The 24,094-nt window shown below is 59.4% G+C and overlaps 1 protein-coding gene across 21 annotated transcripts in view; it reads right to left on the bottom strand.

Moving 5' to 3' along the window:
* Window positions 1-23,534, bottom strand: part of TPM3 (tropomyosin 3) — a 43,838-nt gene extending 20,304 nt beyond the window's left edge. For 10 of the 21 annotated variants that reach the window (XR_006276888.1, XR_006276885.1, XR_006276889.1 and 7 more), the window contains exons 1-2: window positions 23,208-23,336; window positions 21,598-21,723 (exon numbers count right to left, since the gene is read on the bottom strand). Coding sequence is in view for 9 of the 21 variants with exons in the window: in XM_043502035.1 (XP_043357970.1) it covers window positions 21,598-21,723; window positions 23,208-23,321 (240 nt within the window). In the remaining 12 variants the exon portion in view is untranslated. Of the gene's footprint in view, window positions 1-4,467; window positions 4,729-21,597; window positions 21,724-23,207 lie in introns of those variants that run through there. The other 11 variants (XR_006276892.1, XR_006276895.1, XR_006276897.1 and 8 more) reach the window with 6 other exon arrangements.
* Between the last annotated feature and the right edge of the window lie 560 nt (window positions 23,535-24,094).

Raw genomic sequence — 24,094 nt, 5'->3', positions numbered from 1 at the left:
CCATGTACTGAACAAGTCAGTTTTTCTGATTAAGCCAGTATTTGAGCAGCATGGAAAGTCTGGGAGTTTTCCACAGAATTCCTGCACTGGCAGTGTCACATGTGATATCACTTCATGTTCTCAGAACACTTCAGTCAGTTCATGCCAAGTGCCACTTATACCTATTGTGCTTATAGCACTGAGCTGGCCAACATGCACGAGCTCTTCCCCCACATGGTTCAGGATGGAGTCAGAAATGGATAAGACAACCCATCACAGCTCAAGCCCCAAAGCATTTCAAGTCAACTCTGTTTTTGAATGACAAGCTAGTACCACCAGACTCACGAGAGAAGTACAGGAAAATCCACCAACTGTCTGTTGGAGAATCCTTCCCACAGCTCCAGTTAATTTACACTGTCAGCATGCTTAGACTTCAAGGGAATCATGTATTTGAGGAGCTGGGAGAAGGCTGTGTTTATGTCAGGGCAAAGGATTCAGGGGTAAACATGAGGCATTACTTTGTTCCCCAGTGTAGATTCTCAGGCCCCTGCTTAAAGAAAGTTTCAGTGAAAGGCCAAGAGAGGTAACCTAGAGAAGCCAATTCATCACTGCACACCAAGAAATCAGTGAACCAATGACTGAAATGCAAGGAGCACAAACAAAACTGCAGTATGACAACATTGGATTAGAACCCACCCTTCCTCAGAAGCTATCCCTTCTCTCAAATACTGCTGCTCCTATTCAGGATATCCTGAAGTTGACTCTCCTTAGATGGAGCCAGAAGAGTTTCCCTGGCCAGGTAAGCTGCTATCCAGAAGGCCACCTGGCTGAGCGATCCATGCTAGCTCCAGTTCAGAAAGAAGAAAGCCAAGGCGAGGTGGAGTTGACAGACACCATTTTGGAGTAGCAGTTTCCAAATAGTTTTGTGTTGAGGTCATGCTGGACTTCATAAAAAACCCAGACTAAGTTTACACAGATGTTCAAACAGGCCCAGACTTCATCCGAGTGCTGCTGTACAGATCTGAGTTTCTAGTACAGTCAGTCATGCCAGATAAATTGGTGGATTTCTTGCCAATCACTACAACTTCCTGAGACGAAAGTGACCTACCCTAAATTGCCACAACACCCAACCTGAGTCAATACTGCCTCACAATAATGAGTCAACAGTACAGTGAGCAAAAAGCTAATCAGTATTCTAAGTACCACCTGATATTAGTGGGAGTGTCCAGCATAGCACTGCCGTAGACATGGGCAGCCAGCCTTTCAGCAAGGAACAGCCTGGAATGTGAACATGCAATGTTAACTACACACCTCTTCAAATAGCTACACACCTCTGCAAACAGAGCCTGGGAGACAAAGGAGGAAGGCAAAAGAGGCAGTCTCAGCAAGGGAAGATTGTAAAGGGAAGGTGGGACCAGATCTCTGGGACTAAGTATAATGACAGGTTTCAGAGTAGCAGCCGTGTTAGTCTGTATTCGCAAAAAGAAAAGGAGTACTTGTGGCACCTTAGAGACTAACAAATTTATTAGAGCATAAGCTTTCGTGAGCTACAGCTCACTTCATCGGATGCATTTCCGATGCTCACGAAAGCTTATGCTCTAATAAATTTGTTAGTCTAAGGTGCCACAAGTACTCCTTTTCTTTTTGGGACTAAGTAGGCTCAAAACCTAAAGAAAGTCTTAAATTGCTGCTATGTAAAAGCCTTTACCACCTCCCACAGGAATCTGTCAAGCCTGTCTTTCTAAAGACCTAGTACAGAGCAAAAAAAATTGGTCTACAATCTGCACATTCCTATTGCTATCTTTGGATGGGGGCAAGTCTACAGCATACAGTACTGGAGGGAATACAACTGCCGCTTGTTACACTATTGCGGCATGCAAGTTGTATCTGTAGGTCAGCCAAGGGCCATAAGGAGTTTGTGCAGACCTGACCATGCCTGACACTACATGTCTGACCAGAAGCAAGATAACCAACTGAGGAGAGTTCTGCTGCAGGACCACACCCCTCCAGTAGCTAGTTCCAGTGCAGCTGGAGAAGTTGAACAAAAAAAAAGTGATTTAAGTGATACAATGAGGGTGATTTAGGGTAATGGCTTTCACTTTGGAGACTCAGTGGCTGGCACACCCACTCCCTCTGTTTGGTATGAGAGAGGGGCAGAGGGCTTCAAACCTAGTTAGTGAGCTAGGAGCATTCCAATAACTGTAGAGATTTTATAAGAAATTTTGCCTAGCCCCACTAGCCAAACATTTACACAGTAGCTTATTCTACTGGACGAGAATTGGGAGTGTTCCTTGGCATCTTTACTCTAGCTGGAGCGTCCTGCAGAAAGTTTTAGCAGCCAAGGCTACTTTACCACCACTTCTCAGCATGCAGGGTATGGCATTGTTCAGCCTCCCAGAGCCCTTCCTCCAAGCTGGCTTCAAACTAGTGCTTCAGTGGAGGTGAACAGATTGTATCTTTCTGCACATACTAAGTTTCCCCATGTACATCTGAGGGTAGGTTAGCCTAGATCTTAGCCTGCTTGGCTAGAATCCCACCAGTAAACTAGATTTTCTTCCTAGGATTTAGGAAGTGATCAGATTTGCTAAATTAGTATCAGATTCTGCCATGTTTAGCATGTATGCCAATGGTCAGAGAGCTCACCGCAAGATGAGCTGGCTTATAAAGGCTACTTCTGGATCCAATATATCCCCTTGTTATTACCAAGGCAAGAAAGTTACAAAAAACAGTAAGGCTTTTAATTTAGCTATATGGAAAGCATACTGAAGTTAAAAGCTTCCAGGAACCAGGGTATTAAGCCCTGGAAGTTGGCACAACTAGTATTCAAGGCACTGTTCTAATCTGTTAGAGCCAGTCATCTACAGAACCAGTTAAGAATGATGCTGAACTGGTTTTACCAGTGACAAATCAATACTTAGCAAAGCCACAATTTCAGCTTGTCAAAGGTTACTAGACCAGCACCACTAGTAAATTACATCTTGAGCAGATACTAGCCTCTACATTTGCTTTCAAGGCATGTTCACAACAAAGCCAAAGGGCACAGTAACAAAACCAATCTGAATAAATTTGTTAGTCTGTAAGGTGCCACAAGTACTCCTTTTCTTTTTGCAAATACAGACTAACACAGCTGCTACTCTGAAACCTGTCAATCTGAAGACTGAGTACCATAGGAGATACTGCTTCCATATGCGCTCACATCCTTGAAATATCAAGCCATGATGCTTTCAGCTGTAGAACAAGCTTCCAACAAGCCTGTAACACACTGCTTTGGCTGCAATACAGCAAGTGGCTTCCCATTTTCCAGAGTCAGATCTTTTTCTGACCACAAACCCAGTGCTAGGCTGAGCAGCAGAGTTATTTCTTGAGCTCAAGTTGCTGCTTCAGACTGAAAGCCCAAAATTTCTCCATGAGCCAGCTGTATACTCAGGGCACGCAGCTTGTAATCTTTACCAGAAATAGGCATGAAACTCCAAATCACAGAACTGACAAAGGAGCCTGAGGGCTCACCCCAACAGTATCAGACTTCAGCTACATCTAAAACAATTTTGGCATTTTCTTTAACACCCATCAGCATCTTATGTAGGTGCTCTGCATTCACAATACAGTGATTGTTGCTCTAGAAGTGCTTTAGCTCAAATAATGAATTACTTAGTAGGGAGGTTCCTCTTGGCCCATTAGGAGGCTCCCAGAACCGCCAGCATACAGCAGCAAAACGTAAAAGCCACATGTACAGCAGTTACAGGTCTGCTGCCTCACCTCTAAGCAAGGAGAGCACCAGATGCCATCACACCCAGGAGAGGAAGCAGAGCTCACAACCCACTCACTCCAGCGCACGAGGAATGGGGATGCCCAGCACTACACGGGGCAAGCAAGCACACAGCACCAACGTGCCCATCCCCCTCCCAAGCCTCCCTAAAAGGGATCCCTCTGGGGCTCTCCCAGCACGTGGGCAGGAGAACACCCACAGCATCCCCCCACCCATGCCCGCCCCTTTCCAGGATCCCAAGCCCGGGAAGAGCCTGGGCCCAGCCAAGGCAGAGCAGGCCGCAGCCCGTGGAGCACGGACCCCACCGCGCCGCGCACACAGGGAGGGAGCGTTTCCTCGGAGCCAAACTTGCTGCCTCATTTCCTGAGCGGGGAGCGGAAGAGACGCGGCCGCGGCCCCACCTCGGCGGCGACCGGTGACCCTCCCCCGCCCCCCGGGTTCATCCCCCCAGCCGAGCCCCCAGCCCGCCGGTGGACCCCCCCCCACCGACACCAGCCCCCCACCCCGCCGGGCCAGTAGACCCCGCCGCCCCCACGGGGCCAGGCCAGTGACCCCCCGCCCCACACACCCCCCCCGCAACGAGCCCAGCCCGGGCCATGCCGGTGACACCCCCCCCACAGACGCACACACACGAGGCTGAGCCCCCCCGCGCCCAGCCCCCGCCCGCCTCAGGAGCCCGCAGAGGCGCCCCCGGCCCGCGGCCTAGTCCCGGCGCGCGCTACCTGCTCGCGGTTGCGGCGCTCGGCCTCCACCTCGCGCTGCAGGCGGTCCGCCCGCTCCTCCGCATCGTCCGCCTGCTGCTGCAGCACCTGGATCTTGCGCTTCACCGCCTCGATGGTGGTTACCCCGGCCATAGCGCCGCTCCCGCTCCGACTGCACCCCGCTTCCGCCGCCCCGCCCTGAAATACCGGAACTCGCCCCTCCCCCGCCCGGGAAGTGACCTCACTTTGGGCCGGGCGCGCGAGGAGCCGCATGGAGCCCGCCGGCCCCGCCCGCTCACGGGTCGCCATGGTTACAAGGCAGCCGGCAGCTCCTCCCTGCTTCAGTGTGTGCGCAGGCCCCACCCCCAGACCACAGCGCCCCCCCCGCTCCCCCCGGCCCCCCAGCCCCCACCCCCAGTCTGAGTTACACCCCAGAGCCACTGCGCCCCCCAGCCCCCACCCCCAGTCTGAGTTACACCCCAGAGCCACTGCGCCCCCCAAATCCCCCAGCCCCCACCCCCAGTCTGAGATACACCCCAGAGCCACTGCGCCCCCCAAATCCCCCAGCCCCCACCCCCAGTCTGAGATACACCCCAGAGCCACTGCGCCCCCCAGCCCCCACCCCCAGTCTGAGTTACACCCCAGAGCCACTGCGCCCCCCAAATCCCCCAGCCCCCACCCCCAGTCTGAGATACACCCCAGAGCCACTGCGCCCCCCAAATCCCCCAGCCCCCACCCCCAGGCTGAGATACACCCCAGAGCCACTGCGCCCCCCAAATCCCCCAGTCTGAGTTACACCCCAGAGCCACTGCGCCCCCCAGCCCCCACCCCCAGTCTGAGTTACACCCCAGAGCCACTGCGCCCCCCAAATTCCCCAGCCCCCACCCCCAGTCTGAGATACACCCCAGAGCCACTGCGCCCCCCAAATCCCCCAGTCTGAGTTACACCCCAGAGCCACTGCGCCCCCCAGCCCCCACCCCCAGTCTGAGTTACACCCCAGAGCCACTGCGCCCCCCAAATCCCCCAGCCCCCACCCCCAGTCTGAGATACACCCCAGAGCCACTGCGCCCCCAAATCCCCCAGCCCCCACCCCCAGTCTGAGTTACACCCCAGAGCCACTGCGCCCCCCAAATCCCCCAGTCTGAGTTACACCCCAGAGCCACTGCGCCCCCTAAATCCCCCCAGCCCCCACCCCCAGTCTGAGTTACACCCCAGAGCCACTGCGCCCCCCAAATCCCCCAGCCCCCAGTCTGAGATACACCCCAGAGCCACTGCGCCCCCAAATCCCCCAGTCTGAGTTACACCCCAGAGCCACTGCGCCCCCCAGCCCCCACCCCCACCCCCAGTCTGAGATACACCCCAGAGCCACTGCGCCCCCAAATCCCCCAGTCTGAGTTACACCCCAGAGCCACTGCGCCCCCCAGCTCCCACCCCCAGTCTGAGTTACACCCCAGAGCCACTGCGCCCCCCAAATCCCCACCCCCACCCCCAGTCTGAGTTACACCCCAGAGCCACTGCGCCCCCCAAATCCCCCAGTCTGAGTTACACCCCAGAGCCACTGCGCCCCCCAGCCCCCACCCCCAGTCTGAGTTACACCCCAGAGCCACTGCGCCCCCCAGCTCCCACCCCCAGTCTGAGTTACACCCCAGAGCCACTGCGCCCCCCAGCCCCCACCCCCAGTCTGAGATACACCCCAGAGCCACTGCGCCCCCTAAATCCCCCAGCCCCCACCCCCAGTCTGAGTTACACCCCAGAGCCACTGCGCCCCCCAAATCCCCCAGCCCCCAGTCTGAGATACACCCCAGAGCCACTGCGCCCCCAAATCCCCCAGTCTGAGTTACACCCCAGAGCCACTGCCCCCCCAAATCCCCCAGCCCCACCCCCAGTCTGAGTTACACCCCAGACCACAGCGCCCCCCCTGCTCCCCCCGGCCCCCCAGCCCCCACCCCCAGTCTGAGTTACACCCCAGAGCCACTGCGCCCCCCAGCCCCCACCCCCAGTCTGAGTTACACCCCAGAGCCACTGCGCCCCCCAAATCCCCCAGCCCCCACCCCCAGTCTGAGTTACACCCCAGACCACAGCGCCCCCCCCTGCTCCCCCCGGCCCCCCAGCCCCCACCCCCAGTCTGAGTTACACCCCAGAGCCACTGCGCCCCCCAGCCCCCACCCCCAGTCTGAGTTACACCCCAGAGCCACTGCGCCCCCCAAATCCCCAGTCTGAGTTACACCCCAGAGCCACTGCGCCCCCCAATCCCCCCAGCCCCCACCCCCAGTCTGAGTTACACCCCAGACCACAGCGCCCCCCCTGCTCCCCCCGGCCCCCCAGCCCCCACCCCCACCCCCAGTCTGAGTTACACCCCAGAGCCACTGCGCCCCCTAAATCCCCCAGCCCCCACCCCCAGTCTGAGTTACACCCCAGAGCCACTGCGCCCCCCAAATCCCCCAGCCCCCAGTCTGAGATACACCCCAGAGCGACTGCGCCCCCCAAATCCCCACCCCCACCCCCAGTCTGAGTTACACCCCAGAGCCACTGCGCCCCCCAGCCCCCACCCCCACCCCCAGTCTGAGATACACCCCAGAGCCACTGCGCCCCCCAAATCCCCCAGCCCCCACCCCCAGTCTGAGTTACACCCCAGAGCCACTGCGCCCCCTAAATCCCCACCCCCACCCCCAGTCTGAGTTACACCCCAGAGCCACTGCACCCCCCAGCCCCCACCCCCAGTCTGAGATACACCCCAGAGCCACTGCGCCCCCCAGCCCCCACCCCCAGTCTGAGATACACCCCAGAGCCACTGCGCCCCCCAAATCCCCACCCCCACCCCCAGTCTGAGATACACCCCAGAGCCACTGCGCCCCCTAAATCCCCCAGCCCCCACCCCCAGTCTGAGTTACACCCCAGAGCCACTGCGCCCCCCAAATCCCCCAGCCCCCAGTCTGAGATACACCACAGAGCCACTGCGCCCCCAAATCCCCCAGTCTGAGTTACACCCCAGAGCCACTGCGCCCCCCAGCCCCCACCCCCAGTCTGAGTTACACCCCAGAGCCACTGCGCCCCCCAAATCCCCCAGTCTGAGTTACACCCCAGAGCCACTGCACCCCCCAGCTCCCACCCCCAGTCTGAGTTACACCCCAGAGCCACTGCGCCCCCCAGCCCCCACCCCCAGTCTGAGTTACACCCCAGAGCCACTGCGCCCCCCAAATCCCCCAGCCCCCCCCCCAGTCTGAGTTACACCCCAGAGCCACTGCGCCCCCCAGCCCCCACCCCCAGTCTGAGTTACACCCGAGAGCCACTGCGCCCCCCAGCTCCCACCCCCAGTCTGAGTTACACCCCAGAGCCACTGCGCCCCCCAAATCCCCCAGTCTGAGTTACACCCCAGAGCCACTGCGCCCCCCAGCCCCCACCCCCAGTCTGAGTTACACCCCAGAGCCACTGCGCCCCCCAGCTCCCACCCCCAGTCTGAGTTACACCCCAGAGCCACTGCGCCCCCCATCCCCCACCCCCCAGTCTGAGATACACCCCAGAGCCACTGCGCCCCCTAAATCCCCCAGCCCCCACCCCCAGTCTGAGTTACACCCCAGAGCCACTGCGCCCCCCAAATCCCCCAGCCCCCAGTCTGAGATACACCCCAGAGCCACTGCGCCCCCAAATCCCCCAGTCTGAGTTACACCCCAGAGCCACTGCGCCCCCCAAATCCCCCAGCCCCCACCCCCAGTCTGAGTTACACCCCAGACCACAGCGCCCCCCCTGCTCCCCCCGGCCCCCCAGCCCCCACCCCCAGTCTGAGTTACACCCCAGAGCCACTGCGCCCCCCAGCCCCCACCCCCAGTCTGAGTTACACCCCAGAGCCACTGCGCCCCCTAAATCCCCCAGCCCCCAGTCTGAGATACACCCCAGAGCCACTGCGCCCCCTAAATCCCCCAGCCCCCACCCCCAGTCTGAGTTACACCCCGAGCCACTGCGCCCCCCAAATCCCCCAGCCCCCAGTCTGAGATACACCCCAGAGCCACTGCGCCCCCAAATCCCCCAGTCTGAGTTACACCCCAGAGCCACTGCGCCCCCCAGCCCCCACCCCCAGTCTGAGTTACACCCCAGAGCCACTGCGCCCCCCATCCCCCACCCCCAGTCTGAGTTACACCCTAGAGCCACTGCGCCCCCCAGCCCCCACCCCCAGTCTGAGATACACCCCAGAGCGACTGCGCCCCCCAAATCCCCACCCCCACCCCCAGTCTGAGTTACACCCCAGAGCCACTGCGCCCCCCAGCCCCCACCCCCAGTCTGAGTTACACCCCAGAGCCACTGCGCCCCCTAAATCCCCCCCCCCACCCCCAGTCTGAGTTACACCCCAGAGCCACTGCGCCCCCCAGCCCCCACCCCCAGTCTGAGATACACCCCAGAGCCACTGCGCCCCCCAGCCCCCACCCCCAGTCTGAGATACACCCCAGAGCCACTGCGCCCCCCAAATCCCCCAGTCTGAGTTACACCCCAGAGCCACTGCGCCCCCCAGCTCCCACCCCCAGTCTGAGTTACATCCCAGAGCCACTGCACCCCCTAAATCCCCCAGCCCCCAGTCTGAGATACACCCCAGAGCCACTGCGCCCCCCAGCTCCCACCCCCAGTCTGAGATACACCCCAGAGCCACTGCGCCCCCCAGCTCCCACCCCCAGTCTGAGATACACCCCAGAGCCACTGCGCCCCCCAGCCCCCACCCCCAGTCTGAGATACACCCCAGAGCCACTGCGCCCCCCAGCTCCCACCCCCAGTCTGAGATACACCCCAGAGCCACTGCGCCCCCCAAATCCCCCAGTCTGAGTTACACCCCAGAGCCACTGCGCCCCCCAAATCCCCCAGCCCCCACCCCCAGTCTGAGTTACACCCCAGAGCCACTGCGCCCCCCAAATCCCCCAGCCCCCCCCCCAGTCTGAGTTACACCCCAGAGCCACTGCGCCCCCCAGCCCCCACCCCCAGTCTGAGTTACACCCCAGAGCCACTGCGCCCCCTAAATCCCCCAGCCCCCAGTCTGAGTTACACCCCAGAGCCACTGCGCCCCCCAGCCCCCACCCCCAGTCTGAGTTACACCCCAGAGCCACTGCGCCCCCAAATCCCCCAGCCCCCACCCCCAGTCTGAGTTACACCCCAGAGCCACTGCGCCCCCTAAATCCCCCAGCCCCCACCCCCAGTCTGAGATACACCCCAGAGCCACTGCGCCCCCCAAATCCCCCAGTCTGAGTTACACCCCAGAGCCACTGTGCCCCCCAGCCCCCACCCCCAGTCTGAGTTACACCCCAGAGCCACTGCGCCCCCCAAATCCCCCCAGTCTGAGTTACACCCCAGAGCCACTGCGCCCCCCAGCTCCCACCCCCAGTCTGAGTTACACCCCAGAGCCACTGCGCCCCCCAAATCCCCCAGTCTGAGTTACACCCCAGAGCCACTGCGCCCCCCAGCTCCCACCCCCAGTCTGAGTTACACCCCAGAGCCACTGCGCCCCCCAGCCCCCACCCCCAGTCTGAGTTACACCCAAGAGCCACTGCGCCCCCCAAATCCCCCAGCCCCCAGTCTGAGTTACACCCCAGAGCCACTGCGCCCCCCAGCCCCCACCCCCAGTCTGAGTTACACCCCAGAGCCACTGCGCCCCCCAAATCCCCCAGCCCCCACCCCCAGTCTGAGTTACACCCCAGAGCCACTGCGCCCCCCAGCCCCCACCCCCACCCCCAGTCTGAGTTACACCCCAGAGCCACTGCGCCCCCCAGCTCCCACCCCCAGTCTGAGTTACACCCCAGAGCCACTGCGCCCCCTAAATCCCCCAGCCCCCACCCCCAGTCTGAGATACACCCCAGAGCCACTACGCCCCCCAAATCCCCCAGTCTGAGTTACACCCCAGAGCCACTGCGCCCCCCAGCCCCCACCCCCAGTCTGAGTTACACCCCAGAGCCACTGCGCCCCCCAAATCCCCCAGTCTGAGTTACACCCCAGAGCCACTGCGCCCCCCAGCTCCCACCCCCAGTCTGAGTTACACCCCAGAGCCACTGCGCCCCCCCAAATCCCCCAGTCTGAGTTACACCCCAGCGCCACTGCGCCCCCCAGCTCCCACCCCCAGTCTGAGTTACACCCCAGGCCACTGCGCCCCCCAGCCCCCACCCCCAGTCTGAGATACACCCCAGAGCCACTGCGCCCCCCAGCCCCCACCCCCAGTCTGAGATACACCCCAGAGCGACTGCGCCCCCCAAATCCCCACCCCCACCCCCAGTCTGAGTTACACCCCAGAGCCACTGCGCCCCCAGCCCAGCCCCACCCCCATCCCCCAGTCTGAGATACACACCCGAGCACTGGCCCCCCAAATCCCCCAAGGGGGCCCCCCCCACCCCCAGTCTGAGTTACCCCCAGTAGCCACTTCAGCCCCCTAATCCACACCCCCACCCCAGTTCTTGAGTTACACCCCAGGAGCCACTGCGCACCCCCAAGCCCCACCCCCAGTCGAGATACACCCCCGAGCCACTGCGCCCCCCAGCCCCCACCCCCAGTCTGAGATACACCCCAGAGCCACTGCGCCCCCCAAATCCCCCAGTCTGAGTTACACCCCAGAGCCACTGCGCCCCCCAGCTCCCACCCCCAGTCTGAGTTACACCCCAGAGCCACTGCACCCCCTAAATCCCCCAGCCCCCAGTCTGAGATACACCCCAGAGCCACTGCGCCCCCCAGCTCCCACCCCCAGTCTGAGATACACCCCAGAGCCACTGCGCCCCCCAGCCCCCACCCCCAGTCTGAGATACACCCCAGAGCCACTGCGCCCCCCAGCTCCCACCCCCAGTCTGAGATACACCCCAGAGCCACTGCGCCCCCCAAATCCCCCAGTCTGAGTTACACCCCAGAGCCACTGCGCCCCCCAAATCCCCCAGCCCCCACCCCCAGTCTGAGTTACACCCCAGAGCCACTGCGCCCCCCAAATCCCCCAGCCCCCACCCCCAGTCTGAGTTACACCCCAGAGCCACTGCGCCCCCCCAGCCCCCACCCCCAGTCTGAGTTACACCCCAGAGCCACTGCGCCCCCTAAATCCCCCAGCCCCCAGTCTGAGTTACACCCCAGAGCCACTGCGCCCCCCAGCCACCACCCCCAGTCTGAGTTACACACCAGAGCCACTGCGCCCCCCAAATCCCCCAGCCCCCACCCCCAGTCTGAGTTACACCCCAGAGCCACTGCGCCCCCCAGCCCCCACCCCCACCCCCAGTCTGAGTTACACCCCAGAGCCACTGCGCCCCCCCGCTCCCACCCCCAGTCTGAGTTCCACCCCAGAGCCACTGCGCCCCCTAAATCCCCCAGCCCCCACCCCCAGTCTGAGATACACCCCAGAGCCACTGCGCCCCCCAAATCCCCCAGTCTGAGTTACACCCCAGAGCCACTGTGCCCCCCAGCCCCCACCCCCAGTCTGAGTTACACCCCAGAGCCACTGCGCCCCCCAAATCCCCCAGTCTGAGTTACACCCCAGAGCCACTGCGCCCCCCAGCTCCCACCCCCAGTCTGAGTTACACCCCAGAGCCACTGCGCCCCCCCAAATCCCCCAGTCTGAGTTACACCCCAGAGCCACTGCGCCCCCCAGCTCCCACCCCCAGTCTGAGTTACACCCCAGAGCCACTGCGCCCCCCAGCCCCCACCCCCAGTCTGAGATACACCCCAGAGCCACTGCGCCCCCCAGCCCCCACCCCCAGTCTGAGTTACACCCCAGAGCCACTGCGCCCCCCAAATCCCCCAGCCCCCAGTCTGAGTTACACCCCAGAGCCACTGCGCCCCCCAGCCCCCACCCCCAGTCTGAGTTACACCCCAGAGCCACTGCGCCCCCCAAATCCCCCAGCCCCCACCCCCAGTCTGAGTTACACCCCAGAGCCACTGCGCCCCCCAGCCCCCACCCCCACCCCCAGTCTGAGTTACACCCCAGACCCACTGCGCCCCCCAGCTCCCACCCCCAGTCTGAGTTACACCCCAGAGCCACTGCGCCCCCTAAATCCCCCAGCCCCCACCCCCAGTCTGAGATACACCCCAGAGCCACTGCGCCCCCCAAATCCCCCAGTCTGAGTTACACCCCAGAGCCACTGCGCCCCCCAGCCCCCACCCCCAGTCTGAGTTACACCCCAGAGCCACTGCGCCCCCCAAATCCCCCAGTCTGAGTTACACCCCAGAGCCACTGCGCCCCCCAGCTCCCACCCCCAGTCTGAGTTACACCCCAGAGCCACTGCGCCCCCCAAATCCACCAGTCTGAGTTACACCCCAGAGCCACTGCGCCCCCCAGCTCCCACCCCCAGTCTGAGTTACACCCCAGAGCCACTGCGCCCCCCAGCCCCCACCCCCAGTCTGAGATACACCCCAGAGCCACTGCGCCCCCCAGCCCCCACCCCCAGTCTGAGTTACACCCCAGAGCCACTGCGCCCCCCAGCTCCCACCCCCAGTCTGAGTTACACCCCAGAGCCACTGCGCCCCCCAAATCCCCCAGCCCCCAGTCTGAGTTACACCCCAGAGCCACTGCGCCCCCCAAATCCCCCCAGCCCCCACCCCCAGTCTGAGTTACACCCCAGAGCCACTGCGCCCCCCAAATCCCCCAGCCCCCACCCCCAGTCTGAGATACACCCCAGAGCCACTGCGCCCCCCAGCCCCCACCCCCAGTCTGAGTTACACCCCAGAGCCCCTGCGCCCCCCAGCTCCCACCCCCAGTCTGAGTTACACCCCAGAGCCACTGCGCCCCCCAAATCCCCCAGCCCCCACCCCCAGTCTGAGATACACCCCAGAGCCACTGCGCCCCCCAAATCCCCCAGTCTGAGTTACACCCCAGAGCCACTGCGCCCCCTAAATCCCCCAGCCCCCACCCCCAGTCTGAGTTACACCCCAGAGCCACTGCGCCCCCCAGCTCCCACCCCCAGTCTGAGTTACACCCCAGAGCCACTGCGCCCCCCAGCTCCCACCCCCAGTCTGAATTACACCCCAGAGCCACTGCACCCCCCAGCTCCCACCCCCAGTCTGAGTTACACCCCAGAGCCACTGCGCCCCCCAGCTCCCACCCCCAGTCTGAATTACACCCCAGAGCCACTGCGCCCCCCAGCTCCCACCCCCAGTCTGAGTTACACCCCAGAGCCACTGCGCCCCCCAAATCCCACCCCCAGTCTGAATTACACCCCAGAGCCACTGCGCCCCCCAGCTCCCACCCCCAGTCTGAGTTACACCCCAGAGCCACTGCACCCCCCAGCTCCCACCCCCAGTCTGAGTTACACCCCAGAGCCACTGCGCCCCCCAAATCCCCCAGCCCCCCACCCCCAGTCTGAGTTACACCCCAGAGCCACTGCGCCCCCCAGCTCCCACCCCCAGTCTGAATTACACCCCAGAGCCACTGCGCCCCCCAGCTCCCACCCCCAGTCTGAGTTACACCCCAGAGCCACTGCGCCCCCCAGCTCCCACCCCCAGTCTGAGTTACACCCCAGAGCCACTGTGCCCCCCAGCTCCCACCCCCAGTCTGAATTACACCCCAGAGCCACTGCACCCCCCAGCTCCCACCCCCAGTCTGAGTTACACCCCAGAGCCACAGTGCCCCCCGCTCCCCCTGACCCCCCCAGCCCCCACCCCAGTCTGAGTTACATCCCAGAGCCACAATACCCCCCCAAATCGCCCTGACCCTCCCAGCCCCCCCCGTCCGAACCCCAGTCTGAATTATATCCCAAATCCACAACAACCCCCACAAATCCCCCTGACCCTCTCAGCCCCCCAGTTTCGAACCCCAGTCTGAGTTACACCCCAAAGTAACAACAGCACCCCAGTGGGTTACACCCCCTGCACCTCAAAGCCTCACCCTGAAATCACCACCCCCTGGACCCCGAAGTCTGAAGTGCTCTCCCCCCGACTCCCAGACGAGTCCCAGAACAACCCGAAAGGCACAAACGCTTATGAGCGTAAAGGTCAGAATCCCTGCTAAGGCCCGAAAGCCACAAACACCCCAATTAACCCACCCCAAAGTCCCAGTGTCACAACCTTCCCGCAACCCCCCAAATCGCAGCCACCCCTTGTAGGTCAAAAAACTCTACTGATAATAGACGTAGGACCCGCAAACTCTGCACACTGGCAAACTGCACACAACAGTCACCCCTGCACACCTGTAAGGCTGCCACCTGTCCAGGTTTTCCCAGGATCCTCCCCTTTTTTAGGGAGCTGTCCTGAGAAATCCCATGCTGCCAGCTGGCCAATGTTATGGGTTTAGGATCATCCTGTTCGTCCACGTTTTTTGTACCTCAAACGTGGCAGCCCTACGCCCAGGAGTCACCAGTCCATCCCCACAGGCCCCAAGCTCAGGAGACCATATACATATATGGGCATGAAGACTATAATTCATGATCTTCACCTCCCAGAACAACAGCACAAGCCTTCGCGGTGCAGCTAGACATTCCACGCAGCTGAGATCACCCAACTCATGGCTCCCTCCTCTCCCGTTTCCCCCCAGCATGACAGCATTGCTCAGGCTCCAGCCAGCATTTTGTCCGGGTTACTTGAAAAGTAACTGGGTTAATACTCACTAGCACATTTTTCATTTTGAAATATCTTTAGCTTTAGGGAGAGGTGCCTGATCGGCCTCCTGGAAATCAACTGCCTTTATTCTGGGCCTCTGCCCCTGACCTAAAAGGACCCCCTGCCCCAGCCCAGATTTTCTGCTGGGCACAGTAGAGAGCAGGGCTTTCAGGGAATGAGTTACAGCTCCCTGACACTGCCCATCCCCACCACTAGGTGTAGGTTACAGCATCCTTGGGGTTGCACTAAACTGTGCCAGGTGACTGTGATCCCCAAAGGACTATATGCCAGCTGGGGATAACTGAGGTGCATTGTACACTCCCCCATCTGCCCTTCTCTGTCCCCGATGCACCCCTACGCTATGGACAGTGGGGAAGGAAGAATAGGCGATTACAAGCAGGCAGGCAGCAAAATAGGTGCTTAGCAAGGTAAAGAATCTGTCCCCCTTCTTCACAGGGTGAGAAGAAAGTTCATATTCCTTGACCCATTCAGTCCTTGGCCTCTTTCGGAGGCTGCCAACCTGTGTGGCAGTTAGCGCTGTCTGTGACGACAGGGGAAATATGTCCACTTAGAAACGGGCTGAGGTGCCCACCTCATTTCACCCAGGCTGCTGAGCAGCCATTACATTGGGACTGAGTTATGAGCCCAGCTCCCAGAGTTGTACTGCAAGTCTCATGTTTGGTGTTTTCCATAATGCCCTGACTCCCAGCATCATGTGATTAGATGGGATTCTCCGCTTTCATAGTTTCTAGCCCTCGGATTTGGAGAAAAGTTTGTAAATGTGAATCCCGCAGCCAGACTCTAATCTGAAGGCAAATAAAACGAGCTTGGAATAGATCACTTTCACTGTCCCATGGCTTTTACGCCAACCTTCTGATTTTTGAGGCTTGATTCATTATTTTTGAATACTTGGTGTTGGCAAGATTCTCAGCAGCTCAGTGAAGCTCTGACAACTTACACTAGCTGAGAATCTGACTAGGGTCACTGAGGACCTGGGCTGCATGGAAGGCTCCAAAGCACATAGACACTCCCTTGAGACAGTTTCTTCCCCTTCCACGGTTACATTTTTTTACAGTAACTCACTGCTACCAGTGGGTCCTGTGCTTTAAAGTGCTGCAGGGTTTTCCCCATAGACATATCTGGAAGCCCACTAGTTTTAGCTAGTGCTGAGTACTCCCCCGACACCTCTAGCCCTGTGTGCTAGGCAATGCAGGATGCTTTAAACAGCTTTCCTTTGTTGTGAATTTGGCAGAGTCCCAGGAGAGACTGCGGATTTGCTGCTTATTTTCAGCCTAACTGAAGTTCACTTTTGTTTTTACTCATGATGATAACCCATTATGCACAGTTTGCACTATTGCACTGTAGAGCTTTACAACAGAAACACAATTTGCACTTCAGCTCCAGCCAATCTGCTCCTGCAACTGCTGCATGATTGCTGCTAGCAAAGGACCACACACCTTTTCCCTGGCACTATTTCTCTTCCTCTGACAGTGTGCTACGACCGTCTAATGTGGTCCACATGTGTGTGAAAGCTTTGGCACGGGTTCAAGAAGCCATGTCCAACCATGCTGCGGCAGAGCAGCCACAGTTCAGACATGCCTGCCACACGCAGTGTCAGGCTGGGAAGCGCGAAATACACCCGACTCCCCAGCCAAGGCCTGCTCTCCACACAAAGCTGCACTGGTGTAATTTCACAACGATTTAGTTATCTGTGCATGGACTGTCTTAAATGCACTACAACCCAGCTGATATTGGTTCAGCTTGCACTGGGAAATGTACAGGTGCAAGTAAAGCCACTAGAACCACTTTTAAACCGTTATAAGTGTGTCCACACAGAGATTTAACTATACTGGTTTTCAATCTGATTTAAATTAATCCAGTGCAACTTCAGTGTGTAGAAAGACTCTAGGGAAAGTGCCCTTTTTCTGCTGGGTAAAACTGACAGGCAGTTTTGTCCTTAGCTGTACTTTGCATGGCTCAGGTCCTGAGCTCTTTACTCCATCCATACTCAGAGAAAATCCCTCTTGACTCAATGGAGAGATCTGCCTGTGTAAGGACGCCCAGATTTGAATTTACTGTGCGTGGTGAGACCCAGCCCCTGAGGACCTGGAGAGCCCAGAAAACTATAGCAAGAGGGGATTGGAAAGAGGGGCTGGGGGAAAGTGGAAAGAAAGAGGGCGAGATGGAGAGGAAAGAAAACCCCAGAACCCACTGACAAAAGAGGCCCTGTCTTTACTGCTTAAGGCACCGATTCAGAAAGGTCCTTAAGCAGGAGCCAAACTTTAAGCATGGACGTAGTCCAGTGGGATTACTCACATCCTTAAGTACCTTGCTGACTTGGGGCCTAAAGGAGGAAGCCCTGAGCAAAGTCACAGAGGTTGAAGAAACATCCCCGGCCTGGCTGCGGCTGGTGTGGAGCCAAAGCGTTCCTGTTTGCACGCCCATTGCACCAGTGTTATGGCTCTGCAGCCTGCCCCTCCCCAAGGGCTTTACCAACCGTCTACGCTGCTCTTTAATAACTGGCTCTCCAGGCTGGCCTTCAGAGCGGGGGGCTCTGAGAGCACCCTGCTTTCTTCGTCCCAAATCTCCCTGCAGTGCCTGATTGACCAGCAGGGCTTTGCACTGAAAGGTGCATATTCCTAACTCTCACTGTCCTGGGGAACCCAGCTGCACCTCCGGGCTGAGGAACTATCAGGGGACTCGTTTCTGGTTCCCATCGCCAGGGGACACTTTCTCCTCCTGGTTTCAACTCAGGCATTCTCCCATGAGTCATCACGTTCCCACCATGGCCGGGGGACGGGGGGGGGGAGTGAAAGGTGGTGAAAGCTCCTTCATCCCTCAAATCTCTGTGGAGGATGAATCTGAACAGCTCATCCCTTTCTAATTCCATGCAGCAGCTGCGCGGGACTCTGATAGCCCTTATCCCCATGATTGATGGGAGGACGTCAGCACTGAGCGAAACATTATGCCACTTGTGCCATTGTTTTCCTGGAAACCACGGACAACAATAGCAGCGCTCGGCAGTTGTTGAGAGGGCCGCAGATCTTCCACCCTGCCCCAGCCCCGGCCAACAATGGCTTTTCTGCTTCCACGGGACCTAGCTCCTTCCACGGCACAGGGGACACAAGGATTCCTAAGGTCACGGAGAGGTTGTAGCTGGCCTGGATCCTGGGCACAGGTCTCAGAGCCGTATAGCCCACATCTGTCCCCCGTTGTCTTTCAAACTGCTGGTTCTCTCTCTACCCACATCAACTTCAACAGCATCCTCAGTGCCACTTCCTCACACCACGGCTGTGCAGGAGCCTTCTCCTCTGCAGCTCAGCTCACCTGGGAGCTGCCTCCCTGCAACCCCCCGGCCCATCAACTCTGCCCCTGGAAACACGCCGCTCCCCACCCTGCCACCCCCCGGCCTGGCACCGTTTCCTCTCTAACTCCCCAGCCTGGGTTGCCTGGAAGCTGCTCCCCCAAAGGGAGCTGTATTAGGCTTGCAAGGGAGCAGAAGGGAGTGAGTCTAGCCCCTGATGATAATCTGGATCCCTGCACTGGATGTTGCCGCAACCGTAGGCCCAGATTCACTCCTGAGCCAGCCCTCGGAGCAGGAGTTCAATGGAGGGGGTTGCACCTCTTCTATTCAGGAGCTGCTGGAGCCTGGTTCCAACAGCCCCTATGGGCCATGCAGATGGGGCACAGGCCCATCCAAACCACTGCCTTTACCGCCATGGACACGCCCTTGATCTTTCCCTGGACTGCCCCAGAATCCCTTGCACCTGGGCCTCCTGCCCAGGGGATGCAGACTGGGCCGTGCTTCCTGCCCAGGGCCTTTTGCACTGGCATTATTTCCTCGGAGGGTCTTTCTGCCCCTTTGCATCCATGTCTAGGGTGTGGAGCAACAACAGCAAGTTTCCGCCCTGCTTTCCTGGCTGCTCTGTGAAAGCGGTGAGATGTGCACACACCACGGCAGGCTGCACAGCTCAGATCCCTGGCTAAGAGGCTGCTTAGCAGCAGGGGCCGGAAGAACCCAGCAGCTGAAAATATCCTTATCTCTCCCTGTTGCATATTGTGGTCAGGCTGTGCAGTCTGTGACTCCACATTGACACATCTCTGCAGCTGCTTTCCCTGCCATGCCACAGGGCTGCCCTGGACACCACTGACCAGCACAGGGAGCCGGAGACGTCCCTTTCTGCGGCTGATTTTGACTGTGCACTGCACCACCACGCACTCACACACACAGGTACACCCACTTCCTCTGTGTATGCACACCCTCTCACACCTGTGCACACTGCACACCCTCTCACACCTGTGTACACCCACTCACTCCGTGTGCACACCATGTGCGCCGCACACCCACTATGAAGTTGGCATGGCAGAGTCTCTTCAAAAGGGATTTTCCTGCTGGTGAGAGGTGCCCTAGCGGACGCCCCTTTATCCACAGGAGAAGGGCACCCTGGGTGCAGGGCAAGCTTCCCCACACCCGGGCTCCCACCCACCACCTCTAGTGGTGAGAGGGTAGTTCAGGCTCCGAGCCCCATCCAATCCTTGGCCTCTGCTGAGACCCACAAAAAGAGGCTCAGGTAGGACGCTGGCCACGCTTTCTCAGTTCTCCAGTGATGATTTGTGCTCCCTTATTCCCAGAGCCAGACAGCCCAGCCTCCGGGCAGGAGCGACCATCAGGGCTAAGGAGAAAATCTCGGGTTGGGTGTCATCTCTGTGCTGTCAGCCTTCCCTGCCATCTGTCCCCTCTCTGATTATCACTTTCAAGTGCTTTAATTGAGCAGAGACCAGCGGAGAGAGAGCGTAAAGCACCCTGCACGCACACCCAGACATGCACAGGCCCGTAAGTGCACACACAGACACATGCACACACATGGCTGTGCACACGCAGTCTCACACACACACACACACACAACCATTCACTGCTGCTCCTGACCCTTCTTTTCGCTCTCCCTCTCCACTGGGGTGGTGCCGCCTCCAGTCCTCTCACCTCTAGAGCCTTCCTCACTCTCTTGCTGGGAATGAACCCAAGCCCAAGATCCCCGGGTGCAAGCCCTCAGGTGGCTGCATGGGGTCTATCTCGGGTGGCTGAGGCCTGGCCTACCCTGGGGTTTGCTTCAGTTCCAGCCCTGGTACAGCTGCCTGGGCACAGATCCCTGGTGTGGACAAGATAAAACCCCTTTAGAGCAAGATCTGCACTGGGGCAGGTTAGGCCGATTTCCCGGAGGGGTCAGCTCCACTGGTGTAAACAGCAGCTGGATCACGGCTGAAGCTCCCAGTGCAGGCAAGGCCTTTAATGGGGGAAGGTGACTTCCTCTCGCTCCATCCCAGGGTGGTGGTGGGTGGGGTCAGTACAGAGGCCATGGGTAAAATCCCATCTGCATGAACAAAGCAGCCCAAAGCAGCATCCTGCTTCCTGTGAGTGTGCCAGGCCCCGGAGGGGCAGCGCTGAGCTAGCTCATCTCATGTGTCAGCCTGAAACCCAAGCTCTGCTTGAATAGACAGGTATGTGGGGAGCCTATTAATACCCCTGTGTAAGCCTGGCGCTCGCATGCCGATGATGCACAGACCCAGTGACAGGTTTTTGTCAGGCCGTGTGCCCAGGTCCCTTTGTGAGGGCAGCACCTGGCTCCTGCCTGGGGAAATCCTTGGATGGCATCAAGCTATTGTAGCAGTTCTTATGTGCCTCCCCACCCCAGCCTTCAGCATGTTATGGGGAAGGGAGACACAGCTAGAGTGCCCCTGTGCCCCGCTGAGCTCTGGCTACCAGAACGACCCCTCGGCAGCTGGGTGTTAGATAGAGAAGCCCTGAGGCTGCTCTAAGTTATACTAGGTAAACTAGATAAATTCATGGAGGATAGGTCCATCAATGGCTATTAGCCAGGATGGGCAGGGATGGGGTCCCTAGCCTCTGTTTGTCAGAGGCTGGGAATGGGCGTCAGGGGATGGATCACTTGATGATGATGAAAAAATTGATGATGACCTGTTCTGTTCAGACCCTCTGGGGCACCTGGCATTGGCCATTGTCGGTAGATAGGATACTGGGCTAGATGGACCATTGGTCTGACTCAGTAGGGCCATTCTTATGTTCTTAGGGACCAACGTGGTCCCAGCCAGCCCCAGGACTGGGGAGCATACAGGTGGAATAATGCCACCTTTGGCCTCCTCACTTCAGCCCTCTGATGAGCACAGCTCAGCCAGCTGGGAGGCTCCAGCCCAGTGACCGCAGTGGTGTAAGAGAGCCGGATCTGACCTCTGGTGCCCAGCCTGGGGGCTCCCTCTCACCCCAGAGAGCTGCTTGCTGAGGCAGGGGCTCCGGCACTGCTTTGGTTGATACTGGTTTGTTTCTTCTCTAAAGAAACAGGAGCAGACAGTAAAGCAGGATGTCCGGACAGAGCCCAAGTCCGGGCTGTGGGAAGTGCGGTTTGCTCTCCATGACAGCACTTCTGCTGTGTGTGTGTGTGTGTGTGTGTGTGTGTGTGTGTGTGAGAGACCTGTTCCTGGGTGTGACTGTGTATGTGTTATGCAGACATGTGTGTCACCATGCATGTCTGTGTCACTGTGCACGTGTTGTCATTGTGCGTGTGCTCCCAGGCAGGTGGTGGGGCCTGGCACTACCATACGTACATCTGCTGCCTTCTTCTCAGCCAGCTCCAGCTTCTCCTGGGCATCTTTCAGGGCCTCTGAGTATTTGTCCAGCTCATCCTCTGTCCCCTTCAGCTTCTTCTGCATGGCCGCCAGCTCATCCTCCAGCTGCCAATGGCAAGAGGTGTCACATTACGGCTGGCACCTGGGAGCTGCTGCCCACCCAGCCACCCCACCTGTGCCCTCTGGAACGCTGAGCACCCCCAGTTGGGATCCCTAAAGGAGGCAAAGCCCTCCGTTTTGCTGGGATCCCCCCTGTCTTTCCCAGTTTATGCCCAGCGCATTAGGATTGGCCTTAGGCAAGAACAGACACTGCCTCCCATCTCCTCCCCCATGATCCAGATCTGCAATTCATGGGCAGTGGGATGAGTGGGGATGGGGGTCAGTTCTACATGGGCACGAAGGGCCTGACTCAGCTCACTGAGGCCAGTGGGGCTCCATTGACCTGGGTGCAGCCGTTCCTGGTTTATAGCAGGGCAAGAGAGGGGAGAATCAGGCCCCAAGTGGAAAGTTTCTTCTGCCCGGTGAGTGGGGAGCTACACGGGGCCCTGGTTTAATGGCTCCTGCAGAGCTGCCCTCCTGAGTCATCTCCCTGGTGCGCTGTGGCAGGATGTCAGAGCCCAGGTTCTGCTAAACCCCAGCATGGCACAAACCCACCTCCCATCCCTCCAGCTGCGACTCTGGACTCCACAGCGGAGCTGCTGCTGCATCGCTTCTGGGGGAAAGGCAGGGCTGAGCTGGGTGGTGTGTGAAAGCCGTAGAGGGAAGATGCCCTTGTGGAACTGGAGCAGGATTCAGCACTGGGCACACAGTTTGTGTTTGTGGGACCCACAATCGATGGGGGTGGGTTTGTGAGTGTGGTATTTAGGGGGCACACAATCTATGGGGTGAGTGTGCTCAGGACACACAATCTGTGTGTGTGTACGCTGTATATTGGGCACAGAAGCCATACCGTGCGTCTGGGTGCGGTACACACACCACGTACCACATTCTTCCCCCAGGTATGCAGCTCTACGTTGCGAGTGACCCCCTGGACTCCAGCACCATGCATGGCAGTGCATGTACCTGTGTGTCTCAGTGCTGGCACGTGCGTGTTTGCCAGGCTGGCTGCGTGTGTCGTGGGTATGGATGAGAGTGCTGGAGCAGTGTCTGTGTGTGCCCAGGCAACTGGGAGATGACGGGCATTCCCAGTTTGTGGACCTGTCCCCTCCCGGATCTGCTGCACCCCCTGGGGCTTGTGGCAGCACCACTTGTACCCACAGAGTCGACGCCAGCATGTCTGTGCCCAGGGCTGGAGGAGCCAAGGACAGGTCCCGCTCCGCACTCCTGAGGGTCGCTGACACGCAGCAGCCCTCCTGCTCCGGGGGATATGGGACGAGCCCCATCCCCGGTGGAGCAATAGGAGCCTCCCCAGCCTTCGAGTGAGTCTCCCCGAGGGGGAGCCGCTGGGCTCCTGGGGGCAGCTGCCTTTCCCTGGGGTAAGTGTCGCTCTCGCCATGAGGGGGGCGAGGGGCTACTAGGTCTCTGGCCAGGGCAGGGAGCCAACCCCGGGGAGGGGGTGATTAGGGACAGCGCCGGCCTCTCTTTCCCACCTGTTTGCTCCTCTCCTCTGCCTGCTTCTGCTCAGCCTCTGCCTGCTCAGCCCGGTCCAAGGCGTTCTCCTTGTCCAGCTTCAGCATCTGCATCTTCTTCTTGATGGCCTCCATCTTCCCCCGCGGGGCTGGGGTGCCTCTGGTTGGGAGGGATGAGCAGCAACGTGGAGATGCGTCGGGCTGGGGCTGCCGAGTGTCTGGCCCCCTCCCTGGCCTAGGATTTTATCAATACGCCCCTGACAGCTGGCTCGGGGCCTTTGCCTTTCTTGGGCTGAGCCGCCTCCTCTCACTCCCGAAATGTCTGTCCACAGGGCCCCATTGTCTCAGCGCCCGCCTGGAAGCGTGGGGGTGGTGGGATGCCTGCTCAGTGACTTCATGGATAGGGCCATATTTGGGCCCCCCGTGGGACAGCTGGGAGATGGTTATAAAAAGCACAGGCAGCTCTGTGGGCTGGGGGTGATGGGGAGAGATCCCCTGCTCTTCTGAGAGTCACAGATCCCAAGGCCAGAGACCTGGCCCCCCCCCCACAAACTCCAAGGGCAAATCTTCAGAAAACAGCCAATCCGGAGTCCAAACGCAGCCATGATGGAGAATCCCCCCACCCCACTGCCTTGGGACATTGTTCCCGGGGATAATGCCCTTCACTGACGCTGTCCGACATTAACACCTTGGGTCCAGTGTCAACTCCCAGCCCTGGGACTGTGTCAGACCTTTGGCAGCTAGACTGAAGGACCCAACATCACTGATCTGTTCCCCACATTGGTTCTTGGTGCCAGGCGGGCTCATGCTCTCCTCCCCAGGGAGAGCTGCTGGGTGAATACGGACCTTTCTGGCCCTCTTTACAGGCAGCAGTCTGAACAGAAGACTGGGAGCCAGGACTCCCGGCT

This window comes from Dermochelys coriacea, chromosome 24 (genome assembly GCF_009764565.3).
Source record: "Dermochelys coriacea isolate rDerCor1 chromosome 24, rDerCor1.pri.v4, whole genome shotgun sequence".
Taxonomy (NCBI): domain Eukaryota; kingdom Metazoa; phylum Chordata; order Testudines; family Dermochelyidae; genus Dermochelys; species Dermochelys coriacea.
The sequence above is the reverse complement of the archived record's forward strand: the minus strand, read 5'-3'. Positions and strand labels throughout refer to the sequence as shown.